Source organism: Bombina bombina, chromosome 3 (assembly GCF_027579735.1).
Source record: "Bombina bombina isolate aBomBom1 chromosome 3, aBomBom1.pri, whole genome shotgun sequence".
Classification (NCBI taxonomy): Eukaryota; Metazoa; Chordata; class Amphibia; order Anura; family Bombinatoridae; genus Bombina; species Bombina bombina.
The window spans coordinates 1,229,150,840-1,229,178,327 of record NC_069501.1 but is presented as its reverse complement, the minus strand read 5'-3'; the positions used below and the strand labels follow the sequence as shown (position 1 = coordinate 1,229,178,327).

General features: G+C 37.3%; 1 protein-coding gene across 2 annotated transcripts in view; it reads right to left on the bottom strand.

Annotated features, from left to right (window-relative positions):
• MAP6 (microtubule associated protein 6) overlaps positions 1–27,488 on the bottom strand; it is a 67,741-nt gene that overhangs the window by 17,188 nt on the left and 23,065 nt on the right. For both annotated transcript variants that reach the window (XM_053705085.1, XM_053705084.1), the window contains exon 2: positions 15,995–16,208. In XM_053705085.1, the coding sequence (XP_053561060.1) occupies positions 15,995–16,208 (214 nt within the window). The remainder of the gene's footprint in view (positions 1–15,994; positions 16,209–27,488) is intronic.

Below are 27,488 nucleotides of genomic sequence, written 5' to 3'. Positions count from 1 at the left end.
CACACACAAATATATATATATATGCACACACACACACATATATATATATATATACACACACATATATATATATATATACATACACACACACACACACACACACACACACACATATATATATATATATATATATATATATATATATATATATATATATATATATATATACACACACACACACATATATATATATATATATATATATATATATATATATATATATATATATATATATATATATATATATATATATATATATATATATAAATGAATAAAAGGAAATTACATCTAATGGTAACAAATAATTTATCTCTGTAATTAGGAAACTGACAGTTCTCATCTTGCTTAGAAGCATACGATTAAAAAAAGTTTACAATTTACTCCTATTGTCACATTTTCTTTGTTCTAATGGTATTATTTGTTAAAGAGAATGCCTAGATGTGTCTGGAAATCTAGATGGTAGCAGTGTTTGCACAATGTATAAGTGCTGTGATAATAGTGCTCCAGACACGTGCACACTCCTGAGATTACTTACCTGCTTTTTAATAAAGGCCAAGAGAAATAAGGACATTTGATAATAGAAGCAAATTGGAATGTTTTTAATAGCTAAATCATGAAAGAAAACTGATTGGATTTATGCCCCTTTAATGTTGTTAATATTTTTTTTGGCCAATCAGAAATAGTCCTGCCATATTTTATAAATACCTCTCACTAAGAAATGCGGCATACATATGTACATTTGGAGGTGTTGTTCACTTTGTGATGCTCAGCTATTTTCGTTGCCGCATTTATTCTTGTGTAGCAGCAACACAGTAAAGTCTATGTATATCCTGATATTGGGGCCAATTTAACAATCTCTGTATTGGCCCCAATGCCTCTGTTTCGGCACGAGCCTTCAAGCTCGCCAGAAACCGGAGTTAAGAAGCAAAACTTGTCCGCTGCCTCTGAGGCTGCGGACATCAATCCGCCCGATCTCATACAATCGGGTTGATTGACACCCCCTGCTAGTGGCCAATTGGCCACGAATCTGCAGGGGGCGGCATAACACAAGCAGTTCACTAGAACTGCTTGTGCAATGATAAATGCCAACAGCGTATGCTACACCGGATCATGTCTGCCAGACACTTGACAAATCAGCCCCTTAGTGTGTTCCTGTGCACAAGAATAAATGTAGCAACAAAAATAGCCGAGCGGCACAAAGAGACTCTTTCTTCTGCATTCTGAGGTGAACGAAACCTGAGATATCAGCTTCAATGATCAAATATTTTACAAGCTGCTAAAAAAATATGTTCCTAAAAAAGAGTATCAATTCTAGTGTCACAAGTTAAGCGCACCAAAATTAGTATAAAGCAAGTTTTATGTTTGAAAGAAATATACCGCTATAGTTCTCACTATTGTCCCAATTAAGACTCACCAACATGAAAAAACATGCAAAGCACCCTTTTTCTTTGAGCAGTATATTGTAATAAATGTGTCTCATTCACATACAGAGCTACTCTTGTGAGATGCTGTAAGAAATCTCGCCTGTATTATGAAGCCCCTGTTGAACGTTGGTAAAGTCAGTTTTACCTTGAGAACAGTCTGTCTCACAAATGGGTGAAGTATATAACAGAGATATACTACAATAGAGCTTCCAAAAAATAAATAAATCATAATTTAAAAATGAAAATAAAACAAATAGTTGAAATTGTATTTTATGGAGAATTTAAAATTCATATTTGAATTACGCAGGTAAAAATATTAAAAATCGTAATAAAATTATACCTCAAAATTCTTATTTAACGTATGCAGGAAAACAAATAGTATTTAGTACACACAATAAAAATCTTATTTACTGTACAATGTAGCATAGGTAAAAAGTTAAAAACAAAAATGGCAAAGGCTACTTTGAGCTAGACTCATCAATTTGGGAATGAATAAGATTGACATGATGTGAACCTGTCCGCATTTGATCACAAATTGTGGGGTGCATTTGTTCCCCATATTTACCTGCCACCTCCCTACCCTAGTTTAACCAATTGCATGAGAGTGATGCTTGTCAATCACCCCCTCCCCAGTCTAATGAATCCGTGATGATTTTCATTCGCTAACTCTAATTTGGCAAGAGGGTTTATGAAACTGCTTCATAATAATCAGTTCAAGGCTCAAATGAGCTAGGCTTTAATCGATTGGGGCATTCGGACAATGATAAATCTAGCCCCATATGTTTCTATTTTGTGGGTGTCTGAGGATTTATTCTTTTCCCAAAGCATGCTACCCTATCAGCTGTTTTAAATAGCTGCATGTAATTTGGCACGTTTATCTAAAAATACATAATGCAAAAGTAGAAAAGAATCATGAAGTTCTCTGAAAACAGCATAATTTGATTTGTTTGTCATTCAAATGCACTCCAGAAAGCTTCATTAATTTCTTTTGGAAGGCAGCTTGCCACTCATCAGGACGTCCAGGTTCAGCCTGATTTTTCAGAGCGAGGGCTATCCATGGAGATATTTAACGCCATGCTGGAAAATTTTAGATTAAGCCCATAGACTTCTTATAAGATTTTTTTTTTGTGTGCAAATTACGGGAAAAAATGATTAACCGATTAACCTAAGTTATTGAAACTGATTTTTTTTCTTAGAAACTGAAACATTATAAACATCCTAACATGTACAACTAAATGTGTTTTCCACATAAGATTTTGCCAGCAGAGTGGTATTATGAAGTAGCAGGGTGGGGGCAGAATGGAGAGCACTGTGGGGCATATGTATCAAACTCCGAATGGAGCTTGATGCCCCGTGTTTCTGGCGAGCCTGCAGGCTCCCCAGAAACAGCAGTTATGAAGCAGCGTTCACAAAGACCGCTGCTCCATAACCTGTCCGTCTTCTCTGAGCAGGCGGACAGACATCGCCGAAAATCAACCCGATGGAGTACGATCGGGTTGATTGACACCTCCCTGCTGGCGGCCAATTGGCCGCGAGTCTGCAGGGGACGGCATTGCACCAGCAGCTCTTGTGAGCTGCTGGTGCAATGCTGAATACGGCGAGCAATACGCTGGTCCGACAGGTCCGACAGACATTGATAACTAGAGGCCTGTGTATCGAGTATGTGCTGGTAACAAACATATCAATTACATTTAAAAACTCTAAAGAGGGAACATAAATATGTTTTCAACATAATGGCTGCAACTGAATATAAAATCCAGCTACTGCAAACCCATTCAACAGTAATTTGTCTAAACAGCTAATAATAGGTGTGTAGCTGCTATGAAGACAGGGCACATTTAATCTTTTTTAGATTTAATTATATCTTGTGTTATGTTTTAACACAAGTAAATTTGTTTTTCATTGAAATAAAAATATTTGCAAACTCATGGCATGTTTTGGTGCTTAACCAGATATTTAGATTTTTTTATTTTACTATTATGCAGTTACAAACATAATTTAAAATGATATACAAATGAAGGCTACATTGTTAGCTTATGTTTGTTTGTTTTTTTACCATGATTCTTTAATAATAATAATAATATACCTAATTTTGGGCTACTTTGCTTGCCTTTATTGATAGTGACAAGTCAGACAATCGAGAGTTGGCCAATTGGCACACTCTAAAGTTTATTGGCTCATGTATCGTGACAGTCCGCAACTAATAGCCACTATTGCTGCAATGCACATATTTTTCCACAATCATGTTACAGCCACGGCAACAAAACAGACGGTGGAAGCAAGTTATATTATAGTCAACCCCATCCGCCAATAAACCTAACATGTTGTGTCATCAATATTCACGACAATGGCCCCCATTTATCAAGCTGCGTATGCAGTTCTAGGGGCCCATTGCTGCAGGCTCGCATGAGTGAGCCTGCAGCCAAAAGTTAGGAAGCAGTGATCATCAGACTGCCGCTTCCTAACCAGTATGCCAGCTATTAGGAGGCGGATTAAATTACTGGCTTGCACAAGCAGGGGGTGGCATTGCACAAGCAACCGCTTGTGCAATGTTAAATACTGGCATTGTATTGCTGCAATACGCTGCACACATTCTGCAATCCAAGGCAAACAGTGCCCATCTGGCAGATGCTAAGGGGCCTATCTATCAAGCTCCGAAAGGAGCTTGACGGCCGTGTTTCTGGCGAGCCTTCAGACTCGCTAGAAACAGCAGTTATGAAGCAGCAGTCACAAAGACCACTGCTCCATAACCCTGTCCGCCTGCTATGAGCAGGCGGACAGGAATCGCAACAATTCAACCCGATATAAATGCGGCACGTATATTTCACCCGTCGCCCGCAATTTTTAATCCCATAAGATAACATGGTATCCAATATTCAGCGCAAGGACTTACATGGCAAAAATTGAGAATTCTTACTCTATTTTCACCTCGCCACACAAGGCAGCCGCAGCAAGCCTTGCGCTGAGTATCGGAGCACAATAACTCCCGAAAATGCCTGCAAAAATAAACTAACAACTAACGCATGCGCAATATCTATCTACCTGTCAACCGCAATCCCCCACCGCAATAAATAATAAAGTGTATTAACCCCTATATCCGCCAACAAACCCACACCGCAAGTAATAACTAAACTATTAACCCCTAATCCTCCATTAACCCACAACGCAAACTACCTATTAAAGTATTAACCCATAAACCACCAAAGCCCATAACGCAATAAACCTATCAACGTATTAACCCCTAAACCACCAAAGCCCACAACGCAAATAAATAAATTACTAAGCCCCCTAACCTAACACCCCCTAACCTAACACCCCCTAAATGTACCCAAATTATAAGGTATCATTTTTTAAAATTTGGTAATTTTGTTTTTTATTTTATGTAATCTTAGATTTTTTTATTTTCTGTAATTTTAACTTAAAGGGACAGTCTACACCAGAATTTTAATTTTGACTAGACTGTCCCTTTAATTTATACTTAGGGGCCTATCTATCAAGCTCTGTACGGAGCTTGAGGGCCCGTGTTTCTGGCGGCCGATATTTCATAAATAGGCCTCTTAGTTTGTTTTTATTTTTAAAGTAGTGTTAGTTTTTTTTATTTTAATAGTAACTCTAGTATTTTGTAATTTAGGTAATTTGGGTACATTTAGGGGGTGTTAGGTTAGGGGGTGTTAGGTTAGGGGACTTAGTAATTTATTTATTTGCGTTGTGGGCTTTGGCAGTTTAGGGGCTAATATTTTAATAGGTAGTTTGCGTTGTTGGTTAATGGCGGATTAGGGGTTAATAGTTTTAATAGGTAGTTTGCGATGTTGGGGTTGGCGGATTTAGGGGTTAATAATTTAGTTATTACTTGTGGTGTAGGTTTGATTGCGGATATAGGGGTTAATAGATTAGGCATATTGGGTTGTGGGGGGTTTAGGGGTTAATATATTTATTATTAGTTGTGAGAGGGGGATTGCGGATGTAGAGGTTTTACGTGTCGGGTTTATTTTTGGGAGGCGTGTTAGACTTTTATGGGAGATTAGATTTTCTTTTTACTTTTCTTAGGCGCCAACAGTTTCTAAAGTGCCGTAAGTCACTAGCGACTCCAGAAATTTGTATTTACGCTCATTTCTGGACATCGCTAGTTTATGTGACTTACGGCACTTTATGAACGGTCGGCGGGGTTTATTGGATACCCCGATGTGCAAGGTGAAATTACGGGCGGCGCGGGTTGCAGCGCTTGCGCTGAACCCTGTGCCGTATATGTAATCTCGCCCAATGAGAGCTCTCTGCTATGTAAGTTCACAGTGTAGGACAAACTACACAAGAAGAACCCCGGCGTATGTTTAAAATTTAATATTACACCTAATATAAATCAAATTAAGCTGTTTTCAGTGCACTGTACCTTAAAATCGCTGTTATTTTCGCATGCATAGGTTTTCCGTTTAATAAAAGCTCACCACCTTTTAAGTTGTGAGATAAAAAAATGAGATCTGTAGGATTGAAATGTTTAGAGAACTAAGCTGAAATTTGAGGGACAATTTCATATATGCCCATGTTCAGCCCATTTTACGAAACAACAACAATTAAGCTTTGTATTTTGTACTTCAAAGTACAATTTTCTATCACCTAGATTACAAGTTTTGCGTTAACAGGGGTGTGGTGCTAACGAGCAGTTTTCACCTCACCGCTCACCTACAGACAGCGCTGGTATTACGGGTTTTTACAAACCCGGCGTTAGCCGCAAAAAGTGAGCGGAGAGAAAAATTTAGCTCCACATCTCACCTCAATACCAGCGCTGCTTACGTTAGCGGTGAGCTGGAAAAACGTGCTTGTGCACGATTTCCCCATAGGAATCAATAGGGCAGAGCTGGCTGAAAAAAAACCTAACACCTGCAAAAAAGCAGCGTAAAGCTCCTAACGCAGCCCCATTGATTCCTATGGGGAAATACTTTTAATGTCTACACCACCTAACACCCTAACATGAACCCTGAGTCTAAACACCCCTAATCTTACACTTATTAACCCCTAATCTGCTGCCCCCGACATTGCCGCAACATAACTACACTTATTAACCCCTAATCTGTCGCCCCCAACGTCGCCGTCACTATATTAAAGTTATTAACCCCTAAACCTAAGTCTAACCCTAACTCTAACACCCCCCTAACTTAAATATAATTTAAATAAATCTAAATAAAATTAATATAATTCACTAAATTATTCCTATTTAAAACTAAATACTTACCTATAAAATAAACCCTAAGATAGCTACACTATAACTAATAGTTACATTGTATCTATCTTAGGGTTTATTTTTATTTTACAGACAACTTTGTATTTATTTTAACTAGGTACAATAGTTTTTAAATAGTTATTAACTATTTAATAACTACCTAGTTAAAATAAAGACAAATTTACCTGTAAAATAAATCCTAACCTAAGTTAAAATTACACCTAACACTACACTATAATTAGATTAATTACCTAAATTTACTACAATTAAATACAATTGTAAAAAATTATCTAAAGTACGAACCCCCCTCCACTAAATTACAGAAAATAATAAAATAATTACAAGTTTTTTAAACTAATTACACCTAATCTAATCCCCCTAATAAAATAAAAAAGCCCCCCAAAATAATAAAAAGCCCTACCCTATACTAAATTACAAATAGCCCTTAAAAGGGCCTTTTGCGGGGCATTACCCCAAAGTAATCAGCTATATTACCTGTAAAAAAAAGTACAATACCCCCCCCAACATTAAAACCCACCACCCACACACCCAACCCTACTCTAAAACCCACCCAATACCCTCTTAATAAAACCTAACACTAACCCCTTGAAGATCACCCTACCTTGAGAAGTCTTCACCCAGCCGGGCCGAAGTCATCAACGAAGCCGGGCGAAGTGGTCCTCCAGACGGGCTGAAGTCTTCATCAAAGTCGGGAAGAAGAGGTCCTCCAAATGGGCAGAAGTCTTCATCCAGACGACATCTTCTATCTTCATCCATCCGGTGCGGAGCTGCTCCATCTTCAAGACATCCAACGCGGAGCATCCTCTTCCAACGAAGTCCAACTAAAGAATGAAGGTTCCTTTAAATGACGTCATCCAAGATGGCATCCCTTGAATTCCGATTGGCTGATAGAATTCTATCAGCCAATCGGAATTAAGGTAGAAAAAATCCTATTGGCTGATGCAATCAGCCAATAGGATTGAGCTTGCATTCTATTGGCTGATCCAATCAGCTAATAGAATGCCAGCTCAATCCTATTGGCTGATTGGATCAGCCAATAAGATTGAACTTCAATCCTATTAGCTGATTGCATCAGCCAATAGGGTTTTTTTCTACCTTAATTCCGATTGGCTGATAGAATTCTATCAGCCAATCGGAATTCAAGGGACGTCATCTTGGATTACGTCATTTAAAAGAACCTTCATTCTTCAGTTGGACTTCGTTGGAAGAGGATGCTCCCCTTCGGATGTCTTGAAGATGGAGCCGCTCCGCGCCGGATGGATGAAGATAGAAGATGCCGTCTGGATGAAGACTTCTGCCCGTCTGGAGGACCTCTTCTTCCCGGCTTCGATGAAGACTTCTGCCCGTCTGGAGGACCACTTCGTCTGGCTTTGTTGATGACTTCGGCCCGGCTGGGTGAAGACTTCTCAAGGTAGGGTGATCTTGAAGGGGTTAGTGTTAGGTTTTATTATGGGGCTGTTGGGTGAGTTTTAGAGTAGGGTTGGGTGTGTGGGTGGTGGGTTTTAATGTTGGGGGGGTATTGTACTTTTTTTACAGGTAATAGAGCTGAATACTTTGGGGCAATGCCCTGCAAAAGGCCCTTTTAAGGGCTATTTGTAATTTAGTGTAGGGTAGGGCTTTTTATTATTTTAGGGGGCTTTTTTATTTTTTAAGGGCAATAGATTATGTGTAGTTAGTTTAAAAAACTTGTAATTATTTTATTATTTTCTGTAATTTAGTTTTTTTTCGTACTTTAGATCATTTTGTTTTATTGTAATTAATTGTATTTAGTTTAGGTAATTAATTTAATTATAGTGTAGTGTTAGGTGTAATTGTAACTTAGGTTAGGATTTATTTTACAGGTAAATTTGTCTTTATTTTAACTAAGTAGCTATTAAATAGTTAATAACTATTTAATAACTATTGTACCTAATTAAAATAAATACAAACTTGCCTGTAAAATAAAAATAAATCCTAAGCTAGATACAATGTAATTATTAGTTATATTGTAGCTATCTTAGGGTTTACTTTATAGGTAAGTATTTAGTTTTAAATAGGAATAATTTAGTGAATTGTAGTAATTTTATTTAGATTTATTTAAATTATATTTAAGTTAGGGGGGTTAGGGTTAGACTTAGATTTAGGGGTTAATAACGTTAATATAGTTGCGGCAACGTTGGGGGAGGCAGATTAGGGGTTAATAAATGTAGGTAGGTGTCAGCAATGTTAGGGACGGCAGATTAGGGGTTAATAAAATTAAACTAGTGTTTGCGATGCGGGAGGGTGGCGGTTTAGGGGTTAATATATTTTTTATGGTGGCGACGATGTCTGGTTTGGCAGATTAGGGGTTAAACATTTTTATTTAGTGTTTGCGATGTGGGAGGGCCTATGTTTAGGGTTTAATAGGTAGTTTATGGGTGTTAGTGTACTTTTTAGTACTTTTTAGCCGTATGTGTTTTTTTGTATATCCAGTGTACTTAAATTACGATTTACACTGCGCATATTTAATATGATTTATTACTTTGTAATTTACCTACAAATTTTATGATAAAACACAATCGGCTAGATTACGAGTTGTGCGTTAGGTTAAAAAAGTAGCGTTAAGAGGTCCTAACGCTGCTTTTTAATGCCCGCTGGTATTACGAGTCTTGAAGGTACAGGTGTACCGCTCACTTTTTTGGCCAGACTTGGAAATACCGCAAATCCACTTATGTACATTGCGTATCCTCTTTTTTCAATGGGACTTGCATAGCGCCGGTATTACGAGTCTGCCAAAAAGTGAGCTGTAGACCCTCTCCTGTCAAGACTGGTACCGCATTTTAAAGTCAGTAGTTAAGAGTTTTAAACTACAACACTGTAGCATAACACTCTTAACTAAAGTGCTAAAAAGTACACTAACACCCATAAACTACCTATTAACCCCTAAACCGAGGCCCCCCACATCGCAAACACTAAAATAAAAGTTTTAACCCCTAATCTGCCGAACCGGACATCGCCGCCACTATAATAAATATATTAACCCCTAAACCGTCGCACTCCCGCCTTGCAAACATTAGTTAAATATTATTAACCCCTAATCTGCCAACCCTAACATCGCCAACACCTACCCCACATTTATTAACCCCTAATCTGCCGCCCCCAACGTCACCGCCACTATACTAAAGTTATTAACCCCTAAATCTAAGCCTAACCCTAACCCCCCTAACGTAAATATAATTTAAATAAATCTAAATAAAAATGACTATAATTAACTAAATTATTCCTATTTAAAACTAAATGCTTACCTATAAAATACACCCTAAGATAGCTACAATATAACTAATAGTTACATTGTAGCTATCTTTGGGTTTATTTTTATTTTACAGGCAAGATTGTATTTATTTTAACTAGGTAGAATAGTTATTAAATAGTTATTAACTATTTAATAACTACCTAGCTAAAATAAATACAAAAGTACCTGTAAAATAAAACCTAACCTAAGTTACAATAACACCTAACACTACACTATAATTAAATGACTTACCTAAATGATATGCAATTAAATAAAATTAGCTAAAGTACAAAAACAAACAAACACTAAATTACAGAAAATAATAAACAAATTACAAGATTTTTAAACTAATTACACCTAATCTAATCCCCCTAACAAAATAAAAAAGCCCCCCCAAAATAAAAAAGCCCTACCTTACACTAAATTACAAATAGCCCTTAAAAGGGCCTTTTGCGGGGCATTGCCCCAAAGTAATCAGCTCTTTTACCTGTAAAAAAAAAAATACAAATCCCCCCCAACATTAAAACCCACCACCCACACAACCAACCCTACTCTAAAACCCACCCAATACCCCCTTAAAAAAACCTAACACTACCCCCTTGAAGATAACCTTACCGGGAGAAGTCTTCATTCAACCGGGCCGAAGTCCTCAATGAAGCCGGGAGAAGTCTTCATCCAAGCCGGGCGAAGTGGTCCTCCAGACGGGCAGAAGTCTTCATCCAGACGGCATCTTCTATCTTCATCCATCCGGCGCGGAGCGGGTCCATCTTCAAGACATCCGACACGGAGCATCTCCTTCATCCGACGGCTCTTCTGGAATGAAGGTTCCTTTAAATGACTTCATCCAAGATGGCGTCCCTTCAATTCCGATTGGCTGATAGAATTCTATCAGCCAATCGGAATTAAGGTAGAAAAAATGCTATTGGCTGATGCAATCAGCCAATAGGATTGAGCTCGCATTATATTGGCTGATTGGAACAGCCAATAGAATGCCAGCTCAATCCTATTGGCTGATTGCATCAGCCAATAGGATTGAACTTCAATCCTATTGGCTGATTGTATCAGCCAATAGGATTTTTTCTACCTTAATTTCGATTGGCTGATAGAATTCTATCAGCCAATCGGAATTCAAGGGACGCCATCTTGGATGACGTCATTTAAAGGAACCTTCATTCCAGAAGAGCTGTCGGATGAAGGAGATGCTCCGCGTCGGATGTCTTGAAGATGGACCCGCTCCGCGCCGGATGGATGAAGATGCTGCCTGGATGAAGACTTCTGCCCGTCTAGAGGAGCACTTCGCCCGGCTTGGATGAAGACTTCTCCTGGCTTCGTTGAGGACTTCGGCCCGGTTGAATGAAGACTTCTCCCGGTAAGGTGATCTTCAAGGGGTTAGTGTTAGGTTTTTTTAAGGGGGTATTGGGTGGGTTTTAGAGTAGGGTTGGTTGTGTGGGTGGTGGGTTTTAATGTTGGGGGGATTTGTAATTTTATTTACAGGTAAAAGAGCTGATTACTTTGGGGCAATGCCCCGCAAAAGGCCCTTTTAAGGGCTATTTGTAATTTAGGGTAGGGTAGGACTTTTTTTTATTTTGGGGGGGCTTTTTTATTTTGTTAGGGGGATTAGATTAGGTGTAATTAGTTTAAAAATCTTGTAATTTGCTTATTATTTTCTGTAATTTAGTGGGGGGGGTTTTGGTAGTTTAGATAATTTAATTTAATTGTATTTAAATGTATTTAATTTATGGAAATAATTTAATTATAGTGTAGTGTTAGGTGTAATTGTAACTTAGGTTAGGTTTTATTTTACAGGTACTTTTGTATTTATTGTATCTAGGTAGTTATTAAATAGTTAATAACTATTTAATAACTATTGTACCTAGTTAAAATAAATACAAACTTGCCTGTAAAATAAAAATGAACCCTAAGCTAGATACAATGTAACTATTAGTTATATTGTAGCTAGCTTAGGGTTTATTTTATAGGTAAGTATTTAGTTTTAAATAGGAATAATTTAGTTAATGATAGGAATTTTTATTTCGATTTCTTTTAATTATATTTAAGTTAGGGGGTGTTAGGTTTAGGGTTAGACTTAGGTTTAGGGGTTAATAAGTTTAATATAGTGGCGGCTATGTTGGGGCGGCAGATTAAGGGTTAATAAATGTAGGTAGGTGTTGGCGATGTTAGGGCCGGCAGATTAGGGGTTAATAATATTTAACTAATGTTTGCGAGGCGGGAGTGCAGCGGTTTAGGGGTTAATATGTTTATTATAGTGGCGGTGACGTTGGTGGGGGCAGATTAGGGGTTAAAAAGTGTAGGTAGGTTGCGGTGACATTGGGGGCGATGGATTAGGGGTTAATAAATATATTGTAGGTGTCGGCGATGTTGGGGGCAGCAGATTAGGGGTTCATAAGTATAATGTAGGTGGCGGTGGTGTTCGGAGCGGCAGATTAGGGGTTAATAAGTGTAAGATTAGGGGTGTTTAGACTCGGGTTCATGTTAGGGTGTTAGGTGTAGACATAAAATGTATTTCCCCATAGGAATCAATGGGGCTGCGTTAAGGAGTTTTACGCTGCTTTTTTGCAGGTGTTAGACTTTTTGTCAGCCGGCTCTCCTCGTTGATTCCTATGGGGAAATTGTGCACGAGCACGTTACACCAGCTCACCGCTAACGTAAGCAGCGCTGGTTTTGGAGTGCGGTAATGAGCAACATTTTTCTCAACGCTCACTTCTTGTTTGGTTTGTAAAAACCCGTAATAGCAGCGCTGTCTGTAAGTGAGCGGTGAGCATAAACTGCTCATTAGCACCGCACAGCCTCTAACTCAAAACTCGTAATCTAGGTGAATTTTTGGTGAACAATTGTGTTACAATTTTTGAGACACCTTAGCAATATAATTATTTTTCCAAACAAAAATGGAGTATCCCATAGCAAGACACCCTGTTTTCAGGGTAAAAGGTGGCTTCATAGAATTCCAGCAGGGAAATAAACATACTGGCAAGACTTCTTAAAGAATCACAAGCCCAGAGACCATTACAGAATGAGGCCCCCTGTTAAACTTTTAATTTTCTCTGATAAATAGTATGCTTCAGACACATATAAATGTGCCTGTAATAAAACCTTAAGTAAATGTTAACACTTTGGTACTGTGTGCCCTATAGATTTTCCCAGGCCACTCTCAAGTATGGACAGTTTTTTCTTTAGCTGTGGGGGTTACAACTAAAGAGAAGGCTGCAGCCTATTCAATTCCCTTCCTTCTATCTTCCCCCCTGATTCTGCCTCTGCCCAGCTTCCTGAAGCAAATAGACCACACATGTGATGGCCTGGAGAACCTTACTCATGGGTTTAAAATGTAAAATATTCTTCTGCTATAGCAACTATGGATGTGTTAATGATAGCTGAAGACTATATGACAATACAATTATAAGGTATACATTTGTTTAACATTTATTATCATGTAAATAAAAAGTATAACTATATTGAGCAAGATAAAAGTCTACATTTTGCAGCTATATTAATTTCTACAATAAATGTGTTTTATTTTTTGTTATCTGTAAATTTAGTTACTGTGAAATCTAAGAGATTGTGATCTACACAAAATAAGACAGATGTAAAGGATTAAAGAACAGAGTGGAGTAAAAAAATGAACAAGAACAAGTGCTTCAATAAGAAAAACAGATGGAAGTTAAGGGGGGAAGTAGAAAAGGTTGGAGGGGGGCAGAGCAGAAAGATCAGGGAGGCTGGTGGGGTAAAATGAAGAATATGGTAAGAAATTAAACGAAGAGAAATGTTGGGGATTAATTAAAAAGAGGAGATACACATTTGTTAGAATTTAAGAAGAAGAAAGATCGGTTGCTCTAGAAATGGAAAAGAAGAGAAGATAGAGAGGAGATAGAGGTTTGTTAGAATCGAAGAAGAGAGATAGGGGTTGGGGAGAAAATATAAAGAAGTGAGACAGGTAAGGGGATGATAAATATCTAGAAGGATAGGTTGGGGAGAAATGAAGACAAAGAAAGGCTGGCTAAAAATGAAGAAGAGAAAGAGGGAAGAAGGAGACGTTGTGGGCAATGAAGAAAAAGAAATGAAATTAAAGAAAAAGGTTAGAAATGAAGAAAAAGAAAGATAGGTTAGTTAAAAAAGTGAAAGAAAGATAGTTTGGGAGGAATGAAGAAGAAGAGAGAGAGTTTGGTTAGAGAGGAAGAAAAAGAGAAATAGGCTGGTTAGAAATTAAAAAAAGAGAAGGAGAAGTTGAGGGGAAATATTGAAGATGATGGGAGGAAGACAGAGGTTGGAAGAAATAAAAAAAGAGGAAAAGTCCGGGGAAAGATGATTAAGTAAAGACAGAGGTTTGGGAGAAATTAAAAAAGGAAAGAGGGCTTTGGGAGAAATGAAGATGAAAAGAGTTTAGTAAGAAATTAAGACAAGTAGAGAGAGGTTGAGGAGAGATAAATAAAAAGAAAGCGAGACTGTTAGAAATTAAGAAGATAAATGGTGGTTAGGTAGAAATGAGGAAACAAAAAAGAGAGGCAGGTTAGAAATGAAGAAGATAAAAGGCGGTTAGGTATAAACAAGGTAAAAGAAATAGAGACCGGTTAGAAATGAAGAAGACAAACGGTGGTTAAGTAGAAATGAAGAAAAGAGAAAGGTTTGGGAGAAAATTATAAAAAGAGAAAAGGGGTTGGGGAGAAAGGAAGAAGAGAGACGTATGGGAGAAATAAAGGGAGACATAAGAAAATTTAAAAAAAAAACAAGACTAGAGAGAATTCATCAGAAAGGATATGGGACGGTGAGAGAAAATGAGAAATACAGCAAAACATGTATGGAGGTGTTGCATTATGGAGAAAGAAAGATAAAATGTTAAAGTTGGTAAATATAGGATGGCAATTAAGGGAGAATTGGGGAGTAAACTGTAATTTAAATTGGGGAGAAAATGTAATGAAAGTTTGAGGGTAAAATAAAGAGATGAGAATCTCATTCATAAATGAGCATTGCTAAATATCCATGATTATATAACCATGTCCTAGAAGTTCTATGAGCAGAGTTTAGATGGTACAAATGGTGCTGGGCAAGAAGGAGGAGGGACATATTAGGCAGGAAAATGCTTGTTAGTTTGTTGTGAAAGGCAAAATTAGGAGAAAACAAAATAATATGAAACCTAAAGCAGTGCAAGTCTGTCATGAAGCAGACAACAGATATATAGAGACTGATGTGTTAGAGATCCCTGTACTGGCGCACCCCCTAAAACACCCTGTAGATGCATGTAATGAGCATAACTCAAAAACAATTTACTTCATTTTAAAGTCAAAGTGATTCAGTTAGATACGTTTTCTAGGTTATTTTATCAATTTATACCTTGCAACATTTGTTGGATGCTTTCTGGGATGCAAGAGTTTAAGGAGTTGTAGGCAGTGACCCACCAGCATTTTGTGGGTCAGGCCATGTCAGAAATGTGAGGCTATGAGGGAATAGGCAGGGCTACAGAAGGTTGGTGGGTGTGTCTTGGTGGGACATGGGCATGGCTCAGCAAGTCCCTTAAAACAGACACGAGGGAGTCTGCGAATGGGAAGCGGCCAGACCTCAGAATCTGTTGACAATGCCATAGGTTGAAGGATGGTTGTTGTTTTTGCATTACATAACTTCATAATCAACCATATATTGCTTATTTGTGTATAATAAAAATGATTTGCAAACTACTTTTATTACTTATTTTGCCTGCTTTTCCTCTAATATTTTAATTTTTCCCCTAATGCATATATGGAACTGTGACCCTGCAACACTCTACACAGTGATTGCTTATTTAGTGCAGGAGCTTATTTATTCCTGTTCCACACTATTCACAGCAAAGGAGGTTCAAAAATATACTCAAGATGTTTTTTCAAGAGGTATGCCCGAGAATTGCAAAACAATATGACATTTTTAAATGATTATACAACAATTATTTTGAATGCAGAACTTTATCAATGTAAATGTAAAAATGATAAATGCTGGATCTACTATGTATATATAAAATAATGCTTATAATGTTACTTTACAGATTATTAAAAAGATTCTGGACTGACCACATATGGACGTAATGTAAAACACATAGCTCACCTTTGAGGACTCTTTGTGAGGTTCACTGTACAGACTGCGTATTCTTCTACGTTCGGTCAGCTTGTTGTCACCTGCAGTGGGTAGGTTGATTTCACCCTTATACGTAGCCTTATAACTGGTCTCATGAGAAACTTTGTCCTCTGGGGGCTTATACTGGGACTTAGCCTTAATGGGCTTCACTGGTTTTATATCAGTCCAGGGCTTGAACTCATTTCTGTAACCAGAACACAAAGAGAACGCTTTAAAAGATGACCACTATTAAAATAATGCAGTGATACAGATGTAAACTTAAATATTGCTTATACATAAAGTGGTAACAACCTATCAGCTAGATTACGAGTTTGGAGTTATGATTGAAAAAGCAGTGTTTTGGCCCATAACGTTTTTTTTTTCCCGAACGCAGCTATTACAATTCTTGTCGGTATAGCTGTACCGCACACCTTTTAGCCAGTCACGCAACATCAGTACCGTACTTTAAAAAAGGTCTTTTTTCAATGGGACTCCCATAGCGCCAGTATTACGAGTTTGCCTGGGAGGCCAAAAAGTGAGCGGTACACCCTATACTGACAAGATCCATACAGCCATCTAAAGTCAGTAGTTATGAGTTTTATGTTACAAATCTGTAGCATAAAACTCATAACTAAAATGTTAAAAAGTACACTAACACCTATAAATTACCTACTAACCCCTAAACTGAGGCCCTCCCGCTTCGCAAACACTATAATAAATGTATTAACCCCTAATCTGCCGCTCCGGACATCGCCACCACTATTAAAATGTATTAACCCCTATTCCGCCGATCCCCGACATCGTTGCCACTATAATAAACGTATTAACCCCTAAACCGCTGCCCTCCCGCATTGCAAACACTATTTAAATATTATTAACCCCTAATCTGCCGTCTGCCCACACCGCCGCTATAATTAATCTATTGACCCCTAAACCGCAAGCCCCCCACAACGAAATATACTAAAATAAACTATTAACCCCTAAACCTAATGACCCCCTAACTTTAAATTAAAATTACAATTTCCCTTTCTTAAATTAAATTAAAACTTACCTGTCAAATTAAATAAATTAATTTTAAACTAACAATTAAACTAAGATAATTATTAAACTACAATTAACTACCAATTAAATTAAACTAAACTACACATTAAAAAAATCCTAACACTACTCTAAAAATTAAAAAATTATCTAATTACCAAAAAAATAAAATAACTAAATTACAAAAAGAAAAACCACTAAATTACGAAAAATAAGAAACAAATGATCAAAAATAAAAAAGAATTACACCTAATCTAATAGCCCTATCAAAATAAAAAAAGTCCCCCTAAAATAAAAAAAAAACCCTAGCCTACAATTAACTACCAATGGCCCTTTAAAAGGGCCTTTTGTGGGGCATTGCCCCAAAGAATTCAGCTCTTTTAACTGTAAAAAAAATACAAACACCCCCAACAGTAAAACCCACCACCCCCACAACCAACCCCCCCCAAATAAAATAACTATCTAAAAAATCTAAGCTCCCCATTGCCCTGAAAAGGGCATTTGTATGGTCATTGCCCTTAAAAGGGCATTTAGCTCTTTTACATGCCCAGACCCTAATCTAAAAATAAAACCCACCCAAAAAACCCTTAAATAAACCTAACACTAACCCCAAAGATCCACTTACAGTTATTGAAGTCCTGCTTGAAGGATCCATCCAGCCAGCAAGAAGTCTTCATCCAGGCAGCCTCTTCGATCTTCATCAAGCCAGCGAAGTCCTCATCCAGGCAGCAATAAGTCTTCATCCACACGGCATCTTCTATCTTCATCCATCCGGCGCGGAGCGGGTCCATCCTGAAGACATCCGGCGCGGAGCATCCTCTTCATATGGTCGCCGCCGTAAACTGGAACTTCAATGCAAGTGACGTCATCCAAGATGACATCCCTTGCATTCCTATTGACTGAAAGATTTCAATCAGCCAATTGCATTAGAGCTGCTAAAATCCTATTGGTTGTTCCAATCAGCCAATAGGATTTGAGCAGCTCTCATCCTATTGGCTGTTCCAATCAGCCAATAGGATTGAGCTCTCATCCTATTACAGCTGATTGGAACAGTCAATAGAATGAGAGCTGCTCAAATCCTATAGGGTTTATTTAAGTTTTTTTTTGGGTGGGATTTATTTTTAGATTAGGGTCTGGGTATGTAAAAGAGCTAAATGCCCTTTTAAGGGCAATGCCCATACAAATGCCCTTTTCAGAGCAATGGGGAGCTTAGGTTTTTTTAGATAGTTATTTTATTTGGGGGGGTTGGTTGTGGGGGTGGGGGGTTTTACTGTTGGGGGGGTGTTTGTATTTTTTTTACAGGTAAAAGAGCTGAATTCTTTAGGGCAATGCCCCACAAAAGGCCCTTTTAAGGGCCATTGGTAGTTTATTGTAGGCTAGGTTTTTTTTATTTTGGGGGGCTTTTAATTTTGATAGGGCTATTAGATTAGGAGAAATTCTTTTTTATTTTTGATCATTTGTTTCTTATTTTTTGTAATTTAGTGTTTGTTTTTTATGTAATTTAGTTATTTTTATTTTTAGTAATTTTAGTTTTTTTTTTTTTTTGTAATGTTAGGTTTTAGTGTAAGGCAGGTTAGGTTTTATTTAACAGGTAAGTTTGTATTTATTTTAATTATGTAGTTAGTAAATAGTTAATAACTATTTACTAACTAGTCTACCTAGTTAAAATAAATACAAACTTACCTGTGAAATAAAAATAAAACCTAAGCTAAATAGGTATTTTTTAGTTAATAATTGTAACTTTAATTTAGCTCTATTTTAATTATGTTAAAGTTGGGGGGGTTAGGGTTAGGTTTAGGGTTAGGTTTAGGGGTTAATATATTTTAATTTAGCTTGTTGCGATGTGGGGGGGCTTGGGGTTTAGGGGTTAATAGGTTTATTTAGTTAATACTTGTAAATTTAATTTAGCTATATTTTTATAATGTTAAAGTTAGTGGGTGTTAGGGGTTAGGCTTAGGGTTACGTTAGGGTTAGGGGTTAATGGATTTATTTAGAAGTAGTGATGTGGGAGGCCAGAGGTTTAGGGGTTAATAACTTTAGTATAATGGCGGCGACATTGGGAGCGGCAGATTAGGGGTTAATAGTTTTATGTAGGTGGCGGCGATGTTGGGGGCAGCAGATTAGGGTTTAATAACTGTATGTTGGTGGCGGCGATGTTGTGGGCATCAGATTACGAGTTAATAACTGTATATAAGCATAGGCAATGTTGGGGGCATCAGATTAGAGGTGAATAACTGTATGTAGGTGGCGGCGATGTCAGGGGCAGCAGATTAGGGGTGTTTAGACTCTGGGTTTATGTTAGGGTGTTAGGTTTAAACATTAGCCTATGACTAAGCGCCACTAGAGGGCGCAAAACGCGTCAGGTAGTTGAGCTATTCCCTCCCTGTACTTGTGTCTAGCCTGTATATGTATTTTAACTTTTTCATTAAAGTATATTTTTTATTGCACCCACCTTGTAGTAGTGCCTGCTACCTGCCTTCCTCTCCTGTATGCTACATTCAGCGGTCACAGATCCGACCGCAGCTACGGCACTCTACCAGCATATTTTTCACTGGACACATACACTTTGCAATTATTTCCGGTTACTCTGACGCAGCTATACCGCGTGGATTCTTTGTTTGCCTTAAACATTATTTTCTTTTTCCCCATAGACATCAATGGGGCTGCGTTACGGAGCTTTTGTTTCCGTGATCGCAGGTGTGAGGCTTTTTTTTGGCCGGCTCTCCCCATTGATGTCTATGGGGAAATCGTGCATGAGCACGTCAAAGGAGCGCTTGTTTTCGGTCCGGTATGGAGCTCAACGCCACCATATCGCCCGCACAAGCCTGCTTTTTCAAAACCTGTAATACCAGCGCTATAGGGAGGTGAAATAACGCCGCTTTTATGGCGGTCGTTAAAATCCCTATAGCACTCAAAACTCGTAATCTAGCTGTATGTGCTTGTGTTATGTGGGCTAGGCACATCAATGGAAATTCAGAAGATAGAAAATTAAAAAATGTCTGCCTCTGCAAAATCAAATCTTTGTTTGTTTATTTTATTTTATTGTTTACCCACAGGAAAGTTTTCTGTGGATGCCCAAGTCCACATTCCATATTTGAATTAGCAAATGGGGATAGTTTAGGTAGGAGATTAAGTACCCCCTTTAAAAGGACATTGTACTCAATATTTATTAGAAAGTGTAGCAGTTAAACATGTTAAAAATGTATCAGGAAATGATTGTGACTCTACAGCTCAGTAGGTGATAGTGATAACTCATACAGAATTATTTTTCAGCACAGGAACATCCAATTTTTTTTTAAAAAACTACTTCTCCATAATAAATTTTAAAAATGATTTTCTAGATGAAACAGAGAATTCAGTTTCCCTTGAGGTAACTTTGGATTTTGTTTAAGGACTAAAAGAGTTACAGCTAAGAAAGCATTTCATTTTGGGGTTCTGTTGTGAAAGGAACCACAAATTATATAACTATGTTGTTGATGATGGTTATTGAGAATACTCAGGTATGTCATCTGGGATTTTGAACTTGCAATTGTAATTTATTAGATAATTAACCCTTACCGTAGGATACATTTACTTTTAAGACCATGCTTACTTTTTACAGTGAGTCTGAGGGTGATTTCTTTTGGAGTGTGTACAGACATTAAGGGTACAAGTGTTATAAGTACTTTTTATTGATTTGTATAAGCTAACAAGCCCTCTAACTAAAAATGACATTTGTAGCAGTGACAGTTTTATGAGGGTAGATCCCCACTAGTCTTTTAAGCTGCATTCCTTTTGTGCTGAGTAGGAAGGGGAAAATAGCCTCCCTGCTACTGTTTCGTCCTGCCTAGCCACACCTCTACAATGACTAAGCACTCAAAAACATCTGTGTTTCACCAAACTTTAGCCACTGAATAGTACCTGCTCTACCCATATTTACTCTGCCCAATGAATGCTCACGTTTCCGATCCGGTTGGGATAAACATTATTTTAACACCCACTATTAATTTGTTGCTGGAACAGCCACTGAGCTGTTAAACATTAATTTCTTCATTATGGAATGCTGATTTCTGATTGGCTAAAGTAAAAGTGATCCACTAGTCTGTAACACTAACACCTGTACAATCAGGACAGCATTTAGAAAATATGGCTATTTTATGGACAGGAATAGTATCTACTGAATACAAACACCTGAATCAACATTTCTTTTATAATGTAGAACCCTTGCATAGATAATTATGAAACTGTATTATTTCTGTTCCAAAATCTTTAAAAGGAACATTAAACTTAAAATGGAATGCCCTATAAAGGGCCAGACTACAAGTGTCTTGCTAACAGTTACACGCAAGTGAAAGGGGTTTATCGCAGCTCATGTCAGGTGTAGCTCTCGTATTACAAGTTCAAGGTAAACACGATCGCTTGAGCGCAATTGAAGTCAACGTGCGTCGAGAAAATGACTGTTTGCCCAAACAAAAAAGTTTCACAAAACACATAAAAAATACATTAAAAACTGCAGTTACACTAAAAATAACACTAATATAAATTATTTTAAAAAAAATATATTGCACAAAAAAAGTTATATAAGGGCTCAAAGATATGAGGTCTTGTGTAAGAAAAAAAAAGGCAGGCAAAGAGTTTTAACATTGAGATACATAAATATACATATCTAAATATGTATATTTAAGTATAGATATATGGTTATACAGTGGGACAAAAAAGTATTTAGTCAGCCACCAATAGTGCAAGTTCTCCCACTTAAGAAGATGAGAGAGGCCTGTAATTTTCATCATAGGTATACCTCAACTATGAGAGACAAAATGTGTAAACAAATCCAGAAAATCACATTGTCTGATTTGGAAAGAATTTATTTGCATATTATGGTGGAAAATAAGCATTTGGTCACCTACAAACAAGCAAGATTTCTAGCTCTCAAAGACCTGTATCTTCTTCTTTAAGAGGCTCCCCTGTCCTCCACTCATTACCTGTATTAATGGCATTTGTTTGAACTTGTTATCAGTATAAAAGACACCTGTCCACAACCTCAAACAGTCACACTCCAAACTCCACTATGGTGAAGACCAAAGAGCTGTCGAAGGACACCAGAAACAAAATTGTAGACCTGCACCAGGCTGGGAAGACTGAATCTGCAATAGGCAAGCAGCTTGGTGTGAAAAAATCAACTGTGGGAGCTATAATTAGAAAATGGAAGACATACAAGACCACTGATAATCTCCCTCGATCTGGGGCTCCATGCAAGATCTCACCCGTGGGGTCAAAATGATCACAAGAACGGTGAGCAAACTTCCCAGAACCACATGGGGGGACCTAGTGAATGACCTGCAGAGAGCTGGGACCAACATAACAAAGGCCACCATCAGTAACACACTATGCCGACAGGGACTCAGATGCTGCAGTGCCAGGCGTGTCCCCCTGCTTAAGCCAGTACATGTCCGGGCCCGTCTGAAGTATGCTAGAGAGCATTTGGATGATCCAGAAGCAGATTGGGAGAATGTCATATGGTCAGATGAAACCAAAGTAGAACTGTTTGGTAGAAACACAACTCTTCGTGTTTGGAGGAGAGATAATGCTGAGTGAAGCATGGGGGTGGCAACATCATACTTTGGGGCTGTTTCTCTGCAAAGGGAACAGGATGACTGAAAGAATGAATGGGGCCATGTATCGTGAGATTTTGAGTGCAAACCTCCTTCCATCAGCAAGGGCATTGAAGATGAAACGTGGCTGGGTCTTTCAGCATGACAATGATCCCAAACACACCGCCTGGGCAACGAAGGAGTGGCTTCGTAAGAAGCATTTCAAGGTCCTGGAGTGGCCTAGCCAGTCTCCAGATCTCAACCCCATAGAAAACCTTTAGAGGGAGTTGAAAATCCGTGTTGCCTAGCGACAGCCCCAAAACATCACTGCTCTAGAGGAGATCTGCATGCAGGAATGGGCTACCAGCAACAGTGTGTGACAACCTTGTGAAGACTTACAGAAAACGTTTGATCTCTGTCATTGCCAACAAAGGATATATAACAAAGTATTGAGATGAACTTTTGATATTGACCAAATACTTATTTTTCACCATAATATGCAAATACATTCTTTCCAAATCAGACATTGCGATTGTCTGGATTTGTTTCCACATTTTGTCTCTCATAGTTGAGGTTTACCTATGATGAAAATTACAGGCCTCTCTCATCTTCTTAAGTGGGAGAACTTACACAATTGGTGGCTGACTAAATACTTTTTTGCCCCACTGTATATGTGTGTACATATGTATTTATGTATTACTATGTCTATATATGTATTTTTAGAAATATATACACATATGTATGAACACTTACATACATATGTATACATATATAGACATATTCATATTTAGTAAAGTGTATTTACTGTAAATATTTTACATTCCAATGTGGTGCACATAGCAGAATATGTTTAATGTATTTATAAAGAAAAATACCATGAGATATATAAAGAAATATGTATCCATGAATAAATAGAACATATTCTGCTATGTGAAGAACATTAGAAGGTGAAATATTAATATTTTCATGTTGGGTTAGCGCACTTGAGAATATGTGATCGGGTTTGCGCTCAAGTAGGGTGTTCGTCCCGTCCACCCCCCCCCACCCACACACACTTTTTTTGCTCTATTAAAGGGACAGTCTAGACCAGAATATTTATTGTTTTAAAATATAGATAATCCCTTTACTACGTATTCTCCAGTTTTGCATAACCAACACTTTTATATTAATAACTTTTTTCATCTGTGATTATCTTGTATCTAAGCCTCTAAAGACTGCCCCCTTTATTTCAGTTCTTTTGACAGACTTGCATTTTAGTCAATCAGTGCTGGTTCCTAGGAACTCCACGTGCGTGAACACAGTGTTATCTATATGAAACAAATGAACTAACACCCTCTAGTGGAGAAAAACTGTCAACATGCCCTGAGATAAGAGGCGGCCTTTAAGGGCTTAGAAATTAGCATATGAATCTTCTAGGTTTAGCTTTCAACTAAGAATACAAAGAGGACAAAGCAAGATTGGTGATAGAAGTAAATTTGAAAATTGTTTAAAATGACACGCCCTATCTGAATAATGAAAGTTCGTTTTGGACTAGACTGTCCCTTTAACTTCTATGGGGGAATACGTTAACAAGATCACAATATTTGAAGTTCGGCGCCCATGGGGTTAGTCCACGAGTGAAAACTTTTTACTTTCAACTTGTAATATGAGATCTACCCAACGCACGCAAAACCTTACTTCTAAAGGAGTTAGCATGTGAATGGGAGTGTTTAAAGCGTTTCACTTGTAATCTGGCCCAAAATGTTTAAATATGCATAGTTAATTAAAAAATGCAGGAGGGCGAAGTAAGGCATGTCATGAGAGGGGCACTGACAGAGCTAGGGTTGGCCAAAGCAGAGTGGTAATGAAAAGCAGGGGATTACCACCGTGCTCCTCCTGGAACAATTGGCGACGCCACTGTTTGCGATGGAAAATCTAAAAAATGTGCATTCTGTGGAATTTAGAACCATAATATGTCTGCAGTTTGGTTCTTAAATGCTGATATATGTTATACATATATCAAGGGGTAGTCCCTGGCCTACAAAACAATGCACATTTTGCTACCAAATTGAAAGTTTTTAATACTTCTAAAACATTTCCTTTGTATGCTGAATTTTGCAGGACACTGCTTAGTGAATGATGTATATGTAAAACCTATACTAGTGTCAAGCAAATTGAAATTTCTTTAAGCTATTTAACTTAAATTAATATTAAATTTAACAATTCAAAATATCCTATCTTTTGTGCTCTGTGACATATTAGTTTAGAAATTAGTCAGACTGAAAGAAGTCTATAGTGCAATAGATACATAATCTAATACATGCTAATCTTGATATTTATCCCCTTTAAGATTATTTCTATGCATATTTTTTTTGAAGTACTGTAGAATAATTCTATAAATGCTTCTTACACACATAAGCTAATCATCCTCTTGTGTAAAGTATTACATTCATCCTTGTCATAGCTCAGCAAAAAGGAGAGAGTTTTCCGTCTCTGAGAGTAAGTTTATAGAAGAGACATCAGAATTTATTCCATAATATGTTTTTACATTAGTCTTGAAATATACTTTCCCATAAAATGCTTAAAGGGACATTTGTTATTTGTTATGTAATGTTTTAAAGCATTTTATTATCGCACTATTAAATGCATATAACTATGGGGTCAATCTTGCGTGTTTAAGGCAGAGAGCGATTTTTATAGAGAGATATATATTGATGGCAGATAAGTACCATAGGCCCAACAAGTCTGACCAATATTTCCTAAAAGTATAAACTTATATAGTTGGTAGGATAGCCTTATACTTATCCAAGACATTCTTAAAGTCCCCCACAGTGTTTGTCATTACTACCTCTTGTGGAAGTTTATTCCATGAATCAATCACTGTTTCTGTAAATAAGTGCTTCCTCAAATTACTCCTTAATATACTACCCTTCAGATTGAGATCATGACCCCTTGTTCTTAATTTTTTTTTTTATGAAAAATACTTGCACCCTCAGTGTTACTAAGCCCCTTAATATACTTGAAACTTACTATCATATCACCTCTTTCCCTTCTCTCCTCTTAGCTTTACATATTTAGGTCATTGAGCCTTTCCTGGTACATTTTATGTTTTAGACCATGGACCAGTTTGATAGCTCTCCTTTGTACAGATTCCAGTTTGATTCTAACCTTCTGGAGATATGGCCTCCAGAACTGCACACAATACTCAAGATGAGGCCTAACTAATGATCTGTAAAGTGGCATAAGAACCTTGCTATTTCTGCTGCAAATACCTGGCCTTACTCGCTGCATTACTCCATTGTTTATAACTTCAGATGGTATTGTCAAGTGTGTTTGTCCAATGATCATAATACCTTTGAATATGGGAATTGTTACCTTCCGAAAACAACACAAAATCTTTATCTGCATCGTTAATCTTTAGATTTCGTAATCCAAAACTGAAATGTACACGATTTATATCACATGTTTAAAGGCCTGTATTTTGGTTGATCATTTTTAATAGTGTGTATTGCAGCTATTATGAGACATATATGTTATTAACCTGTTGGGCTCCAAATCCACAGAGAAATGTGTGTATCTGCCTTTATTGGATTTGAACAAGGGCATTATTGGTAGAGTTGGTATGTGTATTCATTGGGTTATGGATTTCGCTATTTTTAGTGTAAAAGTCCTTTTTTTTATAACTTTAATTGAGTAAGCAGGTAGCATTTATATCTGGTGACATTGCTGATAATACCATCCAATATGGCGGTTGTAATGTCAATGGGCTAGCTTACAAGTTGAGTGGTATTTTGCGTTCCTGCTCGTGCACTAACTCCGCAAGAAGCAAGCTTTTTGTGCGTGTTGGGTAGGTCTTGTATTACAAAATGAAAGTTAAACGTTTTTGCTTGCACGCTGACTCAATGCACGCAAAAAGCCGAAGTTAGGATATCGCTCAAGCATTTATTTATTCTCCCATAGATACCAATGGAGCAAAAAAGGTGGAAAAAACCCTACTCGCGCGCAAACCTGATTTCATATTCTCAAGTGCGCTAACCCAACATGAAAATATTAATTTTTCACATTCCAATGTTCTTCACAAAGCAGAAAATGTTCTATTTATTCATAAATACTTATTTCTACATATATCTGATGCTTTTTTGTTACAATATATATCTATACCTATATAAATATATATGATTATATATAGGTATAGATATATACATATATATATATATATAGGAATATCTGTTTATAAATACATTGGGGTCAATTTATTAGACCCCGGGTGGACATGCGAATCATGTTTGCCCTACACCACTAAATGCCAACAGCAAACGCTAGCATGGGGTGTCAATGATATCGATTGTTTTCTAGCAGGGGGTGTCAATCATCACAATCGTATCTAAAAGGTGGCGGCCAAGTTAAGGAGCAGCGGTCTTATGACCGCTGCTTCTTAACATCTTCGGATCTTCGGAAACTTTGTGCGGATTAAGCAGCATCCACTGCTTATTAACTCTGCCTCATAGAACATATTCTGCTATACACCACAATGTGTTAAAGCTACAATTAAATATGGCACAGGAGGGATGCTTTGCCTATTGTGGAGCTGGTAAATTGCACATGATCTGCTACACTTTAGACTTCAATGGAGCCGAAAAAGTTGGGAAAAAAACAAGCACTCTCAAGTGGCACAAATATGAATGTAGTTATTTAAAAGTTATTATATATAGGTATAGATATTAACATATAGATATAGGAATATCTATTTAAAATACTTATATTCCCTTATATATGTGTACATATGTATTTGTGTGTTTATATGTGTATATATATATATATATATGTCTAAAAATACATACAGTTTATACACATATAAATACATAAATGCATACAGTTTATACACATATAAATACATA